General features: G+C 37.6%; 1 protein-coding gene across 2 annotated transcripts in view; it reads left to right on the top strand.

The window, feature by feature from the left end:
- ptgis (prostaglandin I2 (prostacyclin) synthase) overlaps positions 1-20,386 on the top strand; it is an 84,010-nt gene that overhangs the window by 36,105 nt on the left and 27,519 nt on the right. For both annotated transcript variants that reach the window (XM_048549677.2, XM_048549678.2), the window contains 4 exons: positions 4,044-4,222; positions 9,398-9,541; positions 11,320-11,474; positions 11,611-11,792. In XM_048549677.2, coding sequence (XP_048405634.1) covers positions 4,044-4,222; positions 9,398-9,541; positions 11,320-11,474; positions 11,611-11,792 — 660 coding nt within the window. The remainder of the gene's footprint in view (positions 1-4,043; positions 4,223-9,397; positions 9,542-11,319; positions 11,475-11,610; positions 11,793-20,386) is intronic.

The following is a 20,386-nucleotide window of genomic DNA, read 5'->3' on the forward strand; positions in this document are numbered from 1 at the left end:
AGAATTATCTCATTTATATTGAAGGGGTTAACAACTATGTCAACACCAACTTGAAAGTCTCTGCATAGTTTCGTTAGTTGTGCTTATTTCAGTATCAGAATGATATTATTTCTCAAACAGTGCCTCTCATTGTTACACTTTCTATATGCTATGAATATATTTGAGCAATCACCAGCTGTTGGCAGCAGTGGACTGTCATTCAGTTTTACAAGTTCCTTTGCTCCCGTTACAATACTATTGTTGTTCACCTGCCTGAGTTGGTGTAGACGTTGGGAGACTATTTAAAGTTCTCCCTCAAAGTTAATTCAGGCAGAGAAGATACTCATCAGACTTTCAAATGCCATTTGTTAGTTTTCAAGCAACTAGATAATTGACTGTGATGAGAGTTTCCACCTATAACTGATGAAATATGAATTGCCCCTCAAGACTGGGTCTCTCTTGAGCAACCCAGTTTTTTCTTCCTTATTCTAGTTGGGTAGATCCCTAGAACCTCCAGCTTAAGTCAGCAACAAATTCCCCGAGAGGCTTACGGCTACTTATGAGGTACTGGTTTGCTCTGTGTTGACGCTGTTTCCTGCCTCTGCTTCCAAAAACAAAAAAAGACTCTGAATATCCACTAACATGGCAAAGGCTGTTCCTAGGGTGCGTAACGTGTGACTTCTTCTCAAATGCCCCTGGAACAACCACATAGCAGATGGTAATATTATTCAATCATCTTTCAGAGAATCTTCCCCTGAGATTTCATCTACTGTGCATTGATAATGACCTCCAAGATACTCTGCTTGTATTCTTTTAATGCAGAATCAATGAACTTCATATTCTGTTTAGCTGAAGCACAATGATTCCTGGTCATCTAGCTAACTATCAAACTGCTTTATATGTCAAAAGCAGCTCACCTCATGCAGTCTGTTCTGCTGGACTCTGTAACTCCCCCAGGGTGTAAATATCTGTATGGTCCTTGGGAAGGGTAGAATGACTAATGGTGCATGTTGCTAAGTGCTTCTAACACCAGATGGTAATTGGCCTGTTCTTGTTCTGACAGGCCATCTAGATAAGGGAAAGAGAAGAAGAAATTAGAATGCTTTCTTAAAGACTCACATGTTGCATTTAATAGCAGAAGAGTCTTATGATTTCATAGTATAGTTAACAGACACTTATGTAAAGGTGAAATGGGATGAAATGAAAACTGTAATAATATACCCTCAGTAGACACGCTCTTCCACTTACCCATATCCAGCTTTTCTAATAACAATCAACCTCAGAGTGCACAACATTCCCTGTAGCTAAGGAGATAAAGACTTTGATTTAATGAACCTGCCAACTGACCCCGATTTCTGCTTCCTGTTAGTAATTATTTTGAACTGGGGAAAAAAAATAGTAAAACAACCAAATTGACTTTAATGACCATAATACACTGTAAAGCCCAAGTGCTGTGTGCAGGTGATAACTGTTGTGATGACTAGTGCACACAACAAGCAATTACATGCCATGTAGAGGGTTTTATAGGGTTAAAACATCGACAGTCCTGGATAAAGAAATGCATTCAGCTGGAAGATGGGTATAAAATGCATTCTGCTACCTTGACAGTTGATAGTATTTATTTATAAGTTATAGCTGATTACTCCCATCATTGCCTGGCCTGCTGAGGTCCTTAAACTTTCTTCTGGATTAAGTGGTGGTGTGTAGGTAACTGCATTTATTATCCATGTCACTTTCACCTACTAGCCATGAGCCACACTGGGGCTGAATTTTACAGGAGGTCTACAGCTCATCCACCCTACCCATCACCCAGCCCTGAAAATTGTCAGTTCCAAGCCAATCAGTGTTAAACAGTTCAGCACTAACATTCCCTGGATGTGCTCAGGAGTTAACAATGAGACTTCCACCCCTCAGTTGGAGGAGGTTCTGCTGTCGAGCTGCCAGCATTCAAATTGCCCAGCAGCTTTTGCAGTCCCAGCAGCGGCTTTTAGCAGTCCCAGCAGTGGCTTTAGCAGTCCCAGCAGCTGCAGGGATATATGACCGGAGTGTTCAGGAAAGCTGTGAGCTAACGATTTGATGTATTTTTCTGCCTCCCAACAGAAACATGCCTGGCAAGGGGGAAGGGCATCTAAGACACCCCTACATCTTAGCCATTTAGCACTCACTAAAATATAAATAGCTATTTCATTTTCTCTCAGCTAATGTTTTCCTCCCCAACAGAACATACTTCTCAGCATCTTAGCTTGACATGTTAAATGTTTCTAGAAAATAGACATAATAATAATAAATGATCTGTCTCCATTTCTTTGTAGCATGAAAACATTACATCAAAACTAGGCAAACTACAGCCCGAATTCTCTTACTGATTCATTCATATCAAAATACATTTGTTCCAAGTAAAAAGACTGGAGTATCATCAAACTTATTAGACTAAAACATATTTGTTTTGAAACAAAATCAAAGGAAAGAAACATTTTAAACAGGAATATTAATATAATAAATGTTTAACATTTTATTTGAAATGAGATGACATTTGAATTGAAATAGTTTCAGCGATATTTCTCTTTTTTCAGCAATATTACAATCATGGGTAAAGTAATGTCAAAAAAAGCACGTCGAAATTTCAAACGCTGACATCGCTATTAAATATTTCTTTCCTTATGCACTTGAAAAAAACCATGTGCCTTACGCAAAGGCCAATGCCCTGTCGAACATTTATGGTTATGAGGAAATGCATACTCAGTTTCACTACACTGTTTGATTACTTTGATAAATGCCAAATATTTATATCTATAAGCTCCCACTAAAGCTTGCCCAACATAAACTGAGCAGCCATCAATATTGAAATGCTGCCAAAGGCATGTTGCCTAATCAATTGCCATTCACTACCATCTTAGCGGCTTAAAGAAGGGAGCAGTTGAGTCACCCACCTGATACCGACTTGGGTCTCATTCTTAGTTGAAAATTAGGACGTGATTATATCATTGGGACCAGTTGAGATCTTTTGACTGAGTGATTGGAACAATGCCTAATGTGCAAATCCGTTCTCATTTCAAACTGATGTAATGTGTCCCAATCTTGTGTACGTAACGCTTTAGATAATTTACTGTATTATTTATTTGAAAAGAGTTCTAGTAGCTTGGTGAAAACTGAAATGGTGTCATTGAGGCATATAGCATAGTGTTTGATGGATAAATCATAGGCGTTTTACTAATGTGCAGTCTGATAAACAAAGAGTTGCGAAACTGACTTGCTGCAATTTCATTATCAACTTGATGATGTAAGTGCAGCGTGGCAATTTACAAAGGCAGTTTCTATTGGAAATGAGGCACAGGAATTCAAAGTGGGAAGGTGACTCAAAAGTGAACAAAAACATAGCAACCGGAAGTGAAATGTGAGAGACAGAAACTTGTGTTGAAAGTATCATAATATAATTATCATAATATAATTATCTTGTGGTGCAGTGAGTAGCATCCCTCCCTCTGAGTCAGAAGCTCATGGCTCATGTTCTGCTTCAAAGATGTGTTCATAATTAGACAAACAGGTTGATTTTCAACCTGTAAATCCTTCCAGTACACCTCTGGCAGGTGTAAGAACATGAGAGTCTTCTAATCAGCCATCATCGATGCGGAATGGTGCCCCTGAAATATAGCCTTTGGCAACAGGCTGGCAATCTGTTCAGGACTAACTAGCTATGAAAATTGAAAAAAAAACACATCTTTCTCAAAAGCCTCTAGGCCTCTTAAGCCAATGTAAATTGTAAATAATTGTCACAGATTGTTACTTGTTATTAATTGTTTATTTTAAACAGTATGGCTTTAACAAGCATTTTCAAATATATCTCTTTTCCTTTGGAAGCAAAAGATTGCATGGGGAAATACTCATTTTAGAAGCATCCAGTTATTCAATCTAACCTTTGCATTTTCCAGCTGATTGAGCTAACTGACCTGCTATTTCAACAAAACATAGATTTGCATGACCAAACTGTGAGTTTCATTGTGGGCAATTCCACAACTTGCACTTGCTAAAGTAGTGTTTTTTTTGTAATTTTTGTTTTCACTTAGGTCCAATTAGCAGGACGATATGTAACTGTTTTACTTGATCCACATTCATTCGGTTCAGTTGTGACAGAATCCGGTACAAAACTGAATTTCACAAAATATTCAGCAATTTTAATGGACAGAATCTTCAACCTTCAGTTTCCTGACTATGATCACAACAAAGAAAAAGTGTTGCTGAAAATGTAAGTATCACAGAATATTCATTATAAACATTTCAAGAAAGTAACAATGACATAATAATTAGACCATTCTAATTTCAACCAAAGCATGTGTCAGTCTAAATGACTATCATATGGAAATGAGTTCTGTTTAACTCAAATGAGTGAAAATACGAAAGGATTTGCTATGTAAATGATTATTTATAGCTACATAGAAACATGCAGCCCATTAAAATGTAATTGAAATTTGTGACTGAGTTTGCAGGAAGAAATTAAACAGTATTTTTGCAGTTAAATATTTGTTGAAGTTTCTTTCACTCAGACATAGAACTATTTCTTGACACTCTTGTGAATTAGCTTTACTGATCTCATGACATTAATAAGACCTTGATACACACAAAATATAACTTTTCACAGCCATCATTGCAGGCATTTAAACTTCGACTGACCATTCAAGAGTTAATTATTGTGTAAATACTTCACATTGAGAAAACTTGTTTGTTGGTTATCCGCTCCTTCAAAGAGCAGGAAAAAAGTTTCAAAGACTTCATTATAGCATGGAGTCTTAATCAGCAGGAGTACAGATCAAAAAACTTGGAACAGAAATCAGCATGTCTAACTTACAACTCCTGCAGTTATCTGGTCATTGATTTAAATGAGTGCAAAGCACAATGCCTTTCAAAAAGCTGTGTTATGTGGTATTAGAGATGCTGGAGACATAATTCCATTTATTTTGAATAGTTTCAGTCATATTTATTAAACAGAGATAGTGAGAACTGCCAATGCTGGAGTCAGAGATAACACAGTGTGGAGTTGGAGGTACACAGCAGGCCAGACAACATCAGGGCCCTGATCCAATATATCAACTTTCCTACTCCTCTGATGCTGCCTGGCCTGCTGTGTTCCTCCAGCTCCATACTGTGTTATCTATGTTTATTAAACATTCTTGTGTTCATTCCTAATAACATAATTTGAAGATATTAAAGTAGAAAAATAACGCATCTAAAATTGAATAAAGGCATCTCATGGATAGGTTCATATGTGACGTTCTTTCCAATTCTGTTACGTGAATGATTAAAACATAGAGCCGAAGATTATCTTTTCTAAAATGATGGGATTTTAACATATGTAAATTTGTCAGGAAGTTCAGTGAACAGGATTGCACAACACTGTTGGCACAGACCAATACTTCTTAAATAAGCTGATTATGTGCTGCCAAGGCCTTTGAAGTTTCTTTTCACTATTCCTCTTCAGTCAAATGATGGAGTTAGTGAGCTATGGATTTACATGTCATGTTTCCCTTGTTAGCCTATAGACCATTATTTGATTTTGATGTGTCTTTCCATAAGTTGTGTCAAAATGCAACTCACATTTTTTGTTCATTAGGGCAGCAGCTATGACATACGAGGGGAACCTTAATCCATAATAATATCTAGAGTGCGTAGAAGATAAATGAGATTCTCTGTAATACTGATTCATAGCATGGAATGTGCAGGTTGATATGGAAGTTCAGGAGAGCATAAACGTTCATTTAAAGTTAAATAGAAGATCAGTTAGCATGAGAGCCAGAGTGTTAAACTATTGCAGAATGTAAAACCTTGAGGTGGATATTCACTAATGCTTATTCTATCAATGGAGAAATTCTGACAGTGTGTCCCTCCTAATTTGTAAGGCAATTGCTAACAAAAGTGGGGGGAATAGTAATAATGAACAAGAGGATAATTAAAGTCAAGGAAAATGTTGTGTGACCAAAGCTGCTCCAGATTTTTCAACTCCTATATATTCCCTCATCTGCCAGGTGGATATTGCTAATAATAGTTAAATGAAACAGTTTCAAAAGGATTTTCAGAGAGATTTAAATTTAACATAACCTGCATAGGATTTTTATTCTTCCTGAAATTTACCATTGGCATTAAGGTTAGAAAAGTACACACAACTTCATGGGACTAAATAAATGTTAGGCTCTCAGAGGCCAACAAATGCATATGCAGTAGCCACAGTTCTTAGTTTCGTCCAACTGAGAAATGGTTCTTTGAAAGTACTTGGTGAGAGACTAAGCTGTGCACTTTTGGATGTAATAAGGGTCAAGATCAGGATAGGTGGTGCCAAGGCCGGCATCTTGGGCAAAAAGCGTGATGACCATTGGCAGCAGCAACATTCAGCCATGGAGAAATCTGTAGGTATAAGCAAAGGAGAAAAGGAGCATAGAAGTTGAGATTGCAAATACTTCTCAAGTAGTTGGGTGCACAGGCAGAGGTTCATTTTCTTTGATCTGATTGAGAAATTGCGTCCAGAGACTAAGATTATCATGTCAGGTTGTTGCAAACATCTGCAGACTCTTGAAGAAGACTTGCTGCCTGCTGATGATCTAGTCAAACATCACCAGTGACTGTTAAAGGCATTATTGCCCTGAGATTCTTTTCTTCAGGATCCACCTGAAATATTATTGAAGAAATATTTGTGTTTTTCCAGTCCATTTTTGATAAATATAATTGAAGGGGGCCTGTGTCAGATTCTGCAGTGTACAGATAACATCTTTTTAGTTTGCTTTATTTTGAACTGAGGACCAAAATACGGAAATGATTGCTTTAAATCAAGGACAATGAAAGGAGATGTTGCACCTTTGTAAACAGCTTACTGGAAATCTTTGTGTTGTTGTTTTGTTCAAGTTGAGACGGAAGATGCTCGAGATTCAACAGCACTATTGATTTGTCGTCAGAGAAAGGTTTAACCAGATACAAACTATGGACTAGTTTTTTTTAACCAGGACCAGTTGTGTGGGCTAGGAGTCATTAACATGACAACAACACTCCTATTGGCTCCTGAACTGCTGGACAGCCTCCCTGTCAATAATGCAGTGACAGTAAGCCTGCAAACTGCAGATAGACAGCGGACCCCTCCCCAACCCCCCACCACCTCCCTCTCCTTCTAAGGAAGAAAAATAATTGAACTATAACTGGCTATTCTCGTCAACAATTTGCTGTGAGCTGATGCCTATAACTAGCAACTGAGAGACTGAACAACTTGTGTGTCACACACTCTGTGCCTTCAGTAAGGAACAGGACTTCTCATTGAATCCTGTAGACTGGTGCTACTGATCTGTGTGCCCCAAAGCTTATTTTTAATTCCACCTATAACATCTGCGTTCATTTGTTCATCTGTGTCCATCTACGTACAGGTGTAGGAGTTTAGAAGAGGTTAGAATTTATATTAGTAGTGTTGTAAATTGATCATTCATGTTTTGCTTGTTTGTGGTTAGAGCTAAATTATTTGTGAGAAATAGTAGTTTCTTTTTATGTACAAAAACCTGGTCACCTTCATTAGACAGGAAAATTAGAGACAAAACATAAATTGCTGGAAAAGCTCAGGAGGACTGACAGCATCTGTGGAGAGAAATCAGAATGAATGTTTCAATTGAGTGATCCTTGCTCATTTCCTTAGATCTGCTGAGGTCTTCCAACAATTTCAGTTGTTGTTTCTGATTTACAGCATTCACGGCTCTTTTGGTTTTTGTTAGGAAAATTGGAGACTTTGAATAAGTTGATTAAATCTGTAATATTTATGATGCCCCGGGAGTATTAGGGCTCAAGTGTTAGCCCACTTTCTCAAGTGGATCATGGCAATAATTATGTCAATTTTGCCTGTGACAATTGGTTGGGTTTCTATCTCTGGCTTCCCAAGGGGACAGCTTAGTTAAAAATGTTGAATATGCCTCTGGCTAGTTATTGGGGTGAAGGTTTCTTTATGGTGCATAGATATACAATTTGTTTCTTCAAGGAATTTACTATATTTCTGAGAAGTTCAGCAGAAAGGGAAAATTATCATTTCTCCTCAAATATTAGCTCCTCATGACACCACTTAAAAGTGGGTGTTAAAGGTAGGCATGGACAGTAAATTCAGGCCCATCAGGACCATTCTGGGAGTCTGAAAACACTTTGCATAGACACTGACTGAAAATCTGGTCAATTTGATTGGCAAAACCCATTATAAAATTATTTACTGTTTACCGTAGCTTCATAGTTGTTGATCACATTGTCCTTGTTTTGTCAGCAAGAGGCCAATAGCACAAAAATGAAATCAAAGAATATTCTATGATTCAAATAATGTAGGTTTGTAACATTTGACAGCCTAGTTGACTTCAGCCTGAGTGTAATAAGCTTCTGAGTTCTATTTGGAGCAAACATTGATTGCTTCTAAAGACACAGCAATTATTCAATTAACGTTCTTTATTATATCCTATAAGGAAATATCAAGGTATAAAATAATAAATAAATCTAAGTTATACTTGTGTAATTAAAGGTGCTTATCTTTTCTTGCTATTGATTTTCAGATTTAAATTTCACAAACACTTGAAGTGTACTCTGATTATCAATTCCACTAAAATATTTGCAGTATCTGTAGCTATTTTTAACACTTTGAGGTTTTTGCGCATTTCTTTCTGTTGATTATTCAGCACCGCACAACTTGAGCTAATCTTGTGCAAACGGTAATGCTGCCTCTAGAGGCCAGCTTTTAGAAATGTTCCGGAAATTTGTCAAGATGGCAAATCTTGTCCTTTACATACTGAAAACAACTGTTTTCATCTCCTTTATTTGATGCCAAGATATCCACGGAGGTAAGCAGGGATTTTTGATGTAAAGAATGCTAAAACTAAGTTCTGAAGAAGTTTTGACTTTGCTCCAATATTACACATATGTAACATAAATTGGATATTAAGGAAAAATTCAAGACATGCACATTAAATCAGAAGAGATCATTTCTCCAGAAGGAGTCTCTTTCTGCTTTGCTCTGGAGCTCCTCTCATCGCATCAGGATGAAACAAAACTTTAGACCTTCCAGATTTAGTATATTCTACCTTACAATAACAATAATGTGTTGGCATTGCTGTCAGCAAGCTTTTATCAGCAAAATATAGTTTTATAAAAATTATAAGAAGGATGATAGTTAGAAGAAAGAAAACAGTGCACCTACAGCTCATTATTAAAATTCCCTTTGGCTATTTCTAGCCCTACATAAATGTTTTTAAATAAACTTTAAACAAAAAAGTGTTCATTTACAGTATTTAATAGGCATTGTAGTCCTAGAAATATATAGTTGATTTATTTATTTATTGAGTCAATGCTTATTCCGGAATCTGGAAATGATGAATATATCATACATTTTATGTACACTAATGTTGATTATTTTTATTTATGTTAGGCAGTTACAAGGGAAAAGTCTTTCATCATTGACACAGGCATTTTTGTCTAATCTTAAAACAATTTTACTGATTGATGAAAATGGAACAAAGAATATCTGGAAAAAAGAAGCATTATTCAACTTCTGTTTTGATGTTATGTTCAGGTAATTGTTATAATGAGATTTCTCCGTTATTGTACATTTTAATCTAATGTCTATATTATGAGTTTACTGTGAAAACTATTTTTCATGTTAAAATTATTTCTAGAAGAGTATGTGCTTGGACATATTCGACTGGTCTTTTGTTAAAAATAGCTTTCATATTTTAACATCAGGCCATGAGTAGGATATGTTTTACTGTTCAGGTGTAAATATCAATGTGACAATATTACGGCATTTAAAAACAAAGCAGAATATAAAATTATATAGGAAAAATGTGAGTCAAATACACCAGCTGATGTGTTATTGAGTTTTACAGAATAAAGCATATCTAATCGGAATCCTTAATCAGTAGAACTTTAAATGAATTATGACCGGCACACTGAAGGATTATTGGCTCAAAAGAATAAATGGTTGAATCATAGACTCCAGGAACATTCTAAATTTAATTTGGATCTTCACTGAAAAATAATTAACAGTGGATTTGCATTTATATAAGTTACTATGCAACCTTGGAACATCACAAAGCACTGAATAGCCAATTAAGTACTTCAAAACCTCCAAAGCAAGGCCAGCTCAGTATCAAAATAATGTATTTCACTTTTGTGGTTGTAGAAACACATAGTACCCAATTTAGTGTAAGTAGCATCACAGGCAATCTACAAGGAGAAGTTAATTAAAATCATATTTCAGCATCCACTGACACCATACTTACCTGAGATGTCACACTGTAGCAGTAGAATTCTATGTTCTGGTTTGGAACTCCAACATTGGAGTCAAACGGGGCTCCAAACCCCACAATGTATCAGAAGTGAACACAATTCTGAAGAAGGGTCACTGGACCTAAATGTTAACCCAGTATTTTCTTCATAATTACTGCCAGACCAGCTGAGTTTTTTCCAGCATTTCTGTTTGTGCTGCTGTTGTCACTGCTTCTCAAATGACAGGCAAAATAGATTTCCTCAGAGATGCCAAGGTATATGTGCTTTTGCCTTTGATACAGATTACAAATAGCAACAGACAGTCATAAATGTAAACTCACCAGTCTGACATCTCTTTTTTTCATTCCCTAAATGATACACAGTGAGGTTCCCACTGCAGGGTCCTATCATCAATTATAAATGCTGAACGGAAAATAACTACACCAATACTGTTTTCAAGAATCTAGAAATTAATTGAATAATGACAAACCTTGTCCTGAAAACCATCACTGAATTGATAATGTCACATTGCAGTATTTGAAGTATCTCCAATTAAATGCTGATTCCCTATTTGGAGTAAATGTTGCTCTCCAATAGACCTAGTTTCTATAAATGAGGTTAAGACATTGAAAGCCATGGAAAACTGTGAATGAGCTAGTCCACATGTCATTAGCATTGAGTTTAATATTGCAATACAATTTTTGTTCCTTTTCAATAGCAGTTTTTTCCCATCAATTTATGTTACCACTCAATTATGACACATGATGGACTGAGTTTCTAAATAATTTCCCACTATCTGTGAATGTCACTGATCATAAAATAAATCCTTCCATTATAGCCTGTGAAGATGGATTTGCATTTTTGAATAACAGGAAGCAAGTATGTACATACTTGTATATATATATATACATAGTTGTATATTCACATGGGCAAAGCCACTTAAAATGAAACGGCCTTGATGAATTCCAAAGCAGATTTTAAATAATTTTGGAAAAAAAAATCTTTATTTTCTATCATTCTGGCAACAATCAGCCCCTGAAATTTTGACTAGCAGATATAATGTTTAATCCATTGTCTAATTAGGGCAGGATACCTTACGCTGTATGGAAATGAGGCTGCTCAAACCGATGAACAAGCATCAAAAGTTAAGGATAGAATTCATTCAGCTCAAATCTACAAGGTGTATAAGAAACTAGACCAACTCTTGATAAAATTAGCTCGCTCCATGTTATCTGCTGGTGAGTAATCATTAACACACTGTATATGTTGCTTTTAATGTTTGCCCTTTGTATCTGTTTCATATTTTCAAAGCAACTTTGATCAACATAAATTATGGCCGGTTGGCAAATAAAATATTTATTTTAATTTTGATAGATGAAAAGAATGAGGCTGCCTTGGTAAAGAAATATCTATGGCAATTGTTGTCAGTGGAGAAGCTAAAGACAAAAGTGAACAGAAGCAGTTGGCTTGAAAGCTACTGCAATCATCTTCAGGAACTGGGTATGAATCATACTATGCAGGAACGTGCAATGGTACTTCAGCTCTGGGCAACACAGGTAGGGAATCACTGTGACCTGCTGAAGGAAACTCTTTTCATTGCTGCAAATCTACACTTACATGTGTGTATAATAATGTCTGCCCAGCGCATCTCCATCTAGTTCATATACGGTAATAACATTCTAAAATGTTTGCAACCTGTATGTAAGGTATTCTATGTCAGTTAATATCTCAACAGATAAATTCAATGATAAACTATTGTTCTAGTATCCATGTGCCACTCGTGAGCACAATTTTTTTTGTGGGATTCTGTAGTCTGTATATTATTTGTTAAATACATGGACATTAAAACTTTCATGTATCACTATGATTAGGGCAATAGAAGAAGGACATATACTTGTAATGAGCTATCAATCAATTATGTTGACAATTATGTTAAACTGTTAACAAAGCACAATTTCAGCATTTCATCGACCATGAAGTTTTTTTTTTCAAAATACAACTCATCATTTTCAAGGATTATTTTAGGACTAATATATTCTTATATGCTAAACTAATTTACGTATTATTCTCCAAAATACCATTTGGACAGTATTTGCATTTTACTTTCAATAGGCTAACATCTATCCAGAAAATGCACAGGGAGGAATGTTGTTGGGGTGCAGCTAAACATTTGTAATGCTTGGAAAAAGTAACATTTCATATCTAAAATGTTTTAAAAAACCAAAACAAATCAAATATTGGTGAGCAGAAGTCAAGCGCTTCGTTTATACAAAATGTTCTCACGAAAACCGGACAACATGTGAATAAGCTGAACATCAAAACGTGGCAGAGCAACACAATCTATTTTCAGCACCACACCTCCTCAACATATCCTAGATACTGAAAGATAAATTAGTACCATTATTTATTGCTTGTTGGAAAGGTGTGATTGTCGAATAAAACTAGCTTAGTTTCCCTCTGACCTATTCAATCAATTTTTATGAGAATTCAGTGATGTAGTCGAACCATTCTTCCTATGAAAGCTGTGTGAAGATTCTTGCTTGCCTTTTTAGGCAGTACAATGTTTCTGGATGTTCTACCCCAGCTCAATGATCCAACTTGTTACCAATCTAACAAGTGCAGAAATTCTTGCACATCACATGAGTAGTTATGATTATTAGCTTTATATTAAGACTGGTGGAGTCCAATATTATGGGGTGGGACAGTGTGAGGTGTCTAAAATTGAATCATGTTCTATAAATGATCTTCATGCTAAACTCAAAGGTTTTCTGATATGTAGCTGCAAAGAACCAATGACAAGGCCGGTGCAGTATCTCACTGTTCCTCTTTCCTGGCAACATAAGAAGGCCATGTAAGATATTGTGAGCAGTTCCTTGGCAGTACGTACTACCTTAGGAAAGCATAGTTCAGACAGGAGCCAATGCTATCTTACACATTGATTGCATAATATTATATCCTGTTACATTGTAAAATGATTGCAAACCATTTTTGTCTTTAAAGATTTCCCTTTTATTTTTCTACTATTTCATGACTATTTTGAATGCAAATAATGAGAAAGAGTAAGATTCCTCTGTCAAAGACATAAAGTTTGCAGATATGTTCATTGAATGAAAACAATCTAGTGACAATTAGCTGAAATGTTAATGATAAATATTACTTTAAATTATAAAGCCATTTTGCATAGTGGTGTTATGCAATTGAAATCTTGCCTTCTACATTTTCATTATGCTTCTAGGAAGATTTTGCCTTTGGCATACATTGAAAAGAAATTATTTGAAGCTTGGAACAGATGCACAATGCAATTAAACAAAATGCCAAAATATGGTACAGAATGGCAATTTCCTTTTGATTCCCTTAGCATGCTGGCTTCTCTAAAGATAAATTGAGATACCACCAATCAGCAGGATGCGCCTGCCTAGATGTGAGGAAAAGCCAGAGGCAGTCAGTGAAAAGGTTCATAAAATGTTAACCTTTAGGTCTGGAACAAAAAGCAGTCGGATGTTCGAGTAACATTGGGCCCTGAATATTTCCACTACTGCTAAGAGCCTGGATGGGCATAGTGGCTCAAAGTCAAGGATCCAGATTTGATTCCAGCCTCTGTGTGGAGTTTGCACACTTTCTCCTTGGCTGCATGGGTTTCCTCACACAGACCAAAGATGTGCAGACGAAATGCTAAATGGAGTGTTATGGGGATAGGGTAGAGGGATATGTCTGGGTGGGATGCTCTTCAGAGGGTTAGTGTAGACTCAATGAGCCAAATGGCCTCTTTCTGTACAGTAGGGATACTTTGATACTGATAACTAACACAGCTGTGGTGACTAGCTTTATAGTTCAGACTAGTCACATCATTCAATTGAAAACATAGTTGATTTATTGATGGTGTTTAATAGATGGGGAAAAGTACCACAGGAGATTTTGCTGATGGAGAAGAAAAGCATTGAGCTGTGTGCAAGACTGCTACTGGATACTAAAAAAAACTAACCACATCTGTAGCCTCCTCTACATATGGGAAACCAAGGAGAGGCTTGGGAGCCGCTCTGTGGAATACCTACGCTTGGTTCGCACTAAACAACTGCACCTCCTAGTCACAAACCATTTCAACTCCCCCTCCCATCCCTCAGATAACATGTCCTTCCTGGGCCTCCTGCAGTGCCACAATGATGCCACCTGCAGGTTGCAGGAACAGCAACTCATATTTCGCTTGGAAACCCTGTAGCCCAATGGCATCAATGTAGACTTCACAAGCTTCAAAATCTCCTCTTCCCCTATCGCATCCCAAAACCAGCCCAGCTTGTTCTCGCCTCCTTAACCTGTCCTTCCTCTCACCTATCCCCTTCTCCCACCTCAAACCCCACCCCCATCTCCTACCTAGTAGCCTCATCCTGCCCCCTAACTCCCCACCTACACTCACCTTTACTGGCTCCATCCCCGCCTCTTTGATCTGTCTGTCTCCTCTCCACCTATCTTCCCCTTTATTCATCTTCTATCCTCCTCCCCTTACGTCCTATTTATTTCAGAACCCTCCCTTACCCTCCCCCATTTTTGAAGAAGGGTCTTGGCCCAAAACATCAGCTTTCCTGCTCCTCTGATGCTGTTTGGCCTGCTGTGTTCATCCAGCTCTATACCTAAATATCTTAACCACATCTGTAACCAAGTTAGCCCTGTACAGCAACAACACTTGCATCTACACAGTAATAATGGAAAATTGTCTATGGATTTTGCAACCACAAAACCCAGGACACATCAAAACCAGCCAATGAGTGCTCCAGCAGTATCCTTTCAATGATCAGCAAATGCTGAAAGGTGCCATTGATATTGGTATTCAGTTTGGTTTCTGACAGGATCAGACAGCTCCAGCTCTCATTACAGCCTGGGTCTCAACATGGACAAAGAGATTTATTCCAAAGGAGAAAAAACAGTGACTGCCCTTGACAGCAAGGCATCATTTGATCCTGAGTAGCATCAAGGAGCCTTAGAAAAATTGAAGTCAACGGAAATCAGAGAAAACTCTTCACTGGTTTGAGCCAGACTTAGCACAAAGGAAGACGGTGGTAGTGCTGCAGGCTAACCATTTCAGCCCCTAGATATTACTGCAAGACTTCATAGTGTCCTACGCCCAGGAATATTCGGTTTCTTCATCAATGGCCTCCCCTCCATCATCAAGTCAGAAGTGGGTATGCTCACTGATGATTGCAAGGTGTTCATTACCATTCCCAACATTCAGGCTTGGACTGATATGTAGCAGGTAACATTTGCACCTCATAATGACCATAACTGAATGAAGAACCTAATCAGCTCCCCGGCACTTTCAAAGGAGCTACTTCATTCTGTCACTTCATTGCCTATACACATGCACATTTTTTCCCCCAAAAAGAACAACATGATGGAATGCTCTCCAATTGCCTGATGGGAGCACCTCCAATGACACTCAAATAGCTCTCTGCATCAAGGATCCACTTGATCAGCCACCTAATCAACTATCTTAACCATTCACATTCTCTGGCACCAGGCTACAGCAGCAGCAGCAATATATCACTCATGAAGCCAAATTTGATTGGACCTTTCGAAACTGTGACCTCTACCAGCCAGAAAGGCAAGAGTAGTGGACACATGGGAGCAGCAACTCCTGACTTGGAGCTTGGAACTGACTTAAAATTTAGTCCTGCATTGTCACTTGGTCAAAAACATTCCCTTACTAACAGTACTGTCAGTGTACCTTCAACAGAGGGACTGCAGCAGTTAAAAAGGTGACCACCATTTTCTCATAGGCCAGACAACAAATGCTATTCTTGCCATCAGTATTCACATCTCATTTAAAAAAAAATTCTTGCATAAAACCCTGATTAACCTACACATGAAATCCTACAGTTCTGGTTACAAAAGAACTATTGATTTTGGAACAAGTGGAGATCTGAGTCCCGAAATAGATAAAGAATGAGGATATTTTGCATGGATAGGTTTATGTTCTCTTGAGTAGAGTAGATTGAGGTGTTTACAGTAAGGGTAGAATTTTCCCCTTCCTGACGTGGCATAAGCAATGGCAAGAAAGGTGAGAAAATGCCGACCGAATGATAAAAGCAGAATGTCAACATCAGTGAAAGATATTCTGATTTTTTTGCCTCAAGCCTTAAATGGTGATTTCAGAATGTCACTTTTGAGCAGTAACTACCTCATTTCTATGTATCAACAGTTCATTAAAGCCCCAACTCACCTTATTCATATGAAATTTCCAAACCTCCCTTCCTTCCCTGAGAAACCAGACACTGCAAATTCCCAACATGTAAATCAGAGCTGGTACCTGGTAACTGCAGTTACTAAATGCTTGTCCTGGCCATCACCCAACTACTTCTTCACAACAATGCCCTTGCATGCTCATTGACCATCATCCTCCGTAACCATTCGCACACTCAAGTAAGCATTTGCAAATGTCCAATTTTACCACATCTCCATACCTGGGTCTCAAATCAACTCACACACCACTGCGCTTCAACACTTTACTTTGGAGCTCAGGAACACCTAGGAGTGGCATGATTCAGCTGAGTCACTTTGCACACAGGGATGCACAGGATGCATCTTATGGCTCCTAGCTTGCTTTCTTAGTCTTCACCCATTACATATTGACTTTGATGCCTCCAGTCTCTGACTATTTCACACTGCTTTCTTAAATGTACACTAGCTGACATCAGCATTGACTTACACGTTGTCAGCCTTTGTGGCTTGCATCGCTTTTTAACACAGTCAGAGAGGCACTAAACAGTCAAGGGATGGACATTTCACTGCACAGCACCCTGGCCACATCACAACAGCAGCATGCATCAACAGTTTATTAGACAAGCACACTGCATGTGCTTTAAGCAAGTGGCCATGCACGCAGGTCAAAGGAGAACAGACCGTAGTGAGGTAAACAGGAAATATTGTCTTTTACAGGATAACACCGCAGTCAGTCAGAGGTCAGTCAGATGTTTAGTCCCACCAGAGTTTAGGGATACATTCCCTTGCAATCCAGGGTTTGGGCCATGGCCAGATCTGTAGGAGTATAGGTAACTCAGTTCAAGTGTTGTGAAGACATCAGCCCAGAGATGGGACACTTCCTCCTGCAATGAGACAAAGGGAGGGACTGAGTATAATGGAATTGGATGAAAATGCAGGTGTTGTGAAGCATGAGCTGTAGAGGGGGTGAGGTCTTCCCACTGACTGAACAGAAAGTGCAGAGGGCAGGGAGGGTTGGATTTTTGGGAGAATGAAGTGGGTGAGACCTCTTAAGTGGATATGATGCATGCAGTAGTGAGATTTAGTTTGGATCCATGCAGTTTTAGTCTGATAGTGTGGCCTCCTTCAGCAGTCTGCAGGAAAAGGGATAGCCCCTCATTCCCCTACACTGTCACCAAGACATCCAAGCCCCTATCCAAGAAATGGGGATCCTTTCCTTTCCTATTGGCTATGCCTTCAGTGACAATGATCAAGCAGCACAGTGTGAGGGGTTTTTCCTGACTCGCAGCATCTGAAGTGGTGTGTAGCTGGGATTTAAATATGAAATCAGCAGTGCAAAGGCCAGAAGGTTTCAGCAGTGATGAGCACTTACAGCTGCACAATTCGACAAGAAAGATGCTGAGACTACAGTTACATAATTAATGAGGTGAAGGATTGAAGATTGAACAAAAAATATTGCTCCAAACCATGGCAGTCCAAATGCCATGAATTTCACTCAACAACACATTTAAATTATACAAATGGGAAAATTCCTCCCCGTGATATGACATGGAGAGAAATTATTTTGTCTAAGCATGGAGTCTGAAACAAGAGAGTATAATTTAAGCTTTTTAGGGTTGACATTAGGAAACATTTCTTCACAGAAAAGAAAGAAAAAAACATTGGCACCACTTCTTCAAAATACTGTTGACACCAACTGAAACGTACGAAAAATGGAATTCCTTTGAGTTACTAGCAGCAGTGTATTTTCTAATTGCATTCAACAATTATAATAATCTTTGAGCTGAGGAACCTTCAAAACTGTGCTTATGGTAATCTGTTTAGCAGTTCTCCTTCAATCAATAACAGCAAATTTTAAAACATCTGAACTAGTCATTCAGCTCAGTGTTGTCTTTGGGATCTCCTTAAAGGACTAGCCTGTTGTTTTCTCCTATTAGAGTCATTTCACTTCAAAATAACTAATTTAGTAAATGTTTTTTGGAATATTTCTGAGAGATCTGCAAGTGGTTATCTTACTGCAAGTCATTCTTGGCTCTTCACTCATGCTGTGATAAGTGCTATTATTCTCCCTTGAGTGGTATCTTATTAAAAAGTTATTTTTGTCGTGATCCGATCACTCGGGAGAAAAAAATAGCAGTCTCTGATTCATCCTGTGCCTATTCAATGTAGGAAAATTAGAGGACTGCTTTTATATTGTCAATACTATTTCATAACCACTAGGTGAAATTTTAAAATCTTGGAATAGATATATGTGTCCTTGACCATGGTGTTGCAATTTCAGAAGATAAAACGCCCAGTTAGTATAATGTATTGTACATGACAGTTTGCCTGTTATTATTAGCATTATACATTCACATTTCCTCCGGGCGTAAGATTTTTGTGGTTGAATTGTTGTCCTATTCTAATGCATGAAGGTTAAAATTATAAAAGCCAAGGACAGAATTCATTGATTTTTTTAGATAATGATATTTATAGTTTCTAGTATATGCAGCAAATAGATCCCTTTATAGATAGTGAGTATCCCACCATAGCAAAAAATAGAACAAAAACCAGACAGCTGAATAAGGAAGAAATTGTCCTTTGTGCACAGTTACATCGATAACAGTATACTGTAGGATGCACCATGAGTTACAGTACTGCTCTACTGTTGCAGGTGGGTAAGGATGTTTAATGGAGATAGGAGTTCTGTTTTTCATTTGCGTCACTGGAAGATTCCTGACATGAATTACTTCTGATTTGATTATCAAAGGGTGTAATGAATGCTTGTGCATAGAGATCAATTTCAATCTAATGTCACCTATTAATTTCTGATCCCAGAATCTCATAATCTTCTGATATTGTTTAATTCAATTCACTGATTGGGTATGTGCTGTGACTGTGTGGTCACTCTTTTACCTATGAGTTGGAAAGTTATCAGTTGAGTATAATTTAAAATGTCACTGGAATTCCCTAGGCTTCGGCACAATTCCACTAGATTAGAAAATAAGAGTGTAACTAATTTATGTAAAAGGAGAAGGAGACGCATAGCAGGAAGCCGCAGGCTATTTGCTTTAATATCTGACACAAAGGGAAAATGTTAGAAGCTATTTCTAAAGACAATTAGAAAAACTCAAGGCCATCAGGCAGAATCAATATGATTTTGTGAAAGTGAAATTGTGTTTAACCAACTTATTAGAGTTCTTTAAACAAGTAGTGTGCTATAGGTAAGGGGAAGTATTGAATGTAAATTTCCAGATTGATTAAGCACCACATCAAAAGCTATTGTGGAAAATAAGAGCCCATGGTCTAGAAAGTAGTATATTAGCATGGATAAAAGACTGGCTAACTAACAGGAGACAGAGAGCAGGCATGAATGGGTCATTTTCTGGTTGGCAAGTTGTAATGGATGATATGCCACATGGATCAGTATTAGGGTCTTAGCTTTATACTATTTAAATTAAAGAGTAAGATGAAGGAAACAAAGGTATGGTTGCTAAATTTGCAGATGACACAAAGATATGAAGGAAATTAAATTTAAAAGAGGCCATAAGGACACTACAAAGGAATATGGGAAGATTTAGTGAGTGACAAGATCTGGCAAATGGAGCATGATGTGGAAAAATGGGAAATTGTCCATTTTGACAGGAAGAAAATAAGAAGTGAATATTTGCAGAGCTCTGAAATGCAGTGGGGTCTAGTTGTCTTGGTGCATGAATCATAAAAGTTTTTTATGCAGGTACAGCAAGTAATTATGACAGCAAAAAGAATATTACTGTTAATTGCAATGGTAATTGAATACAAAAGTAGGGAGTTCATGTTTCGGTTATATAGGAAATTACTGAGACCACATCTTGATTGTTCTCTTTATTTGAGAAGGTGTTTAAGTGCATTGGAAGTAGTTCAGAGAAAGTTTATTAAACTAATAACAGTGTTAGGTATTAGTGGTTATGAGGAAAGGCTG

This window comes from Stegostoma tigrinum, chromosome 19, assembly GCF_030684315.1.
Source record: "Stegostoma tigrinum isolate sSteTig4 chromosome 19, sSteTig4.hap1, whole genome shotgun sequence".
Taxonomy (NCBI): domain Eukaryota; kingdom Metazoa; phylum Chordata; class Chondrichthyes; order Orectolobiformes; family Stegostomatidae; genus Stegostoma; species Stegostoma tigrinum.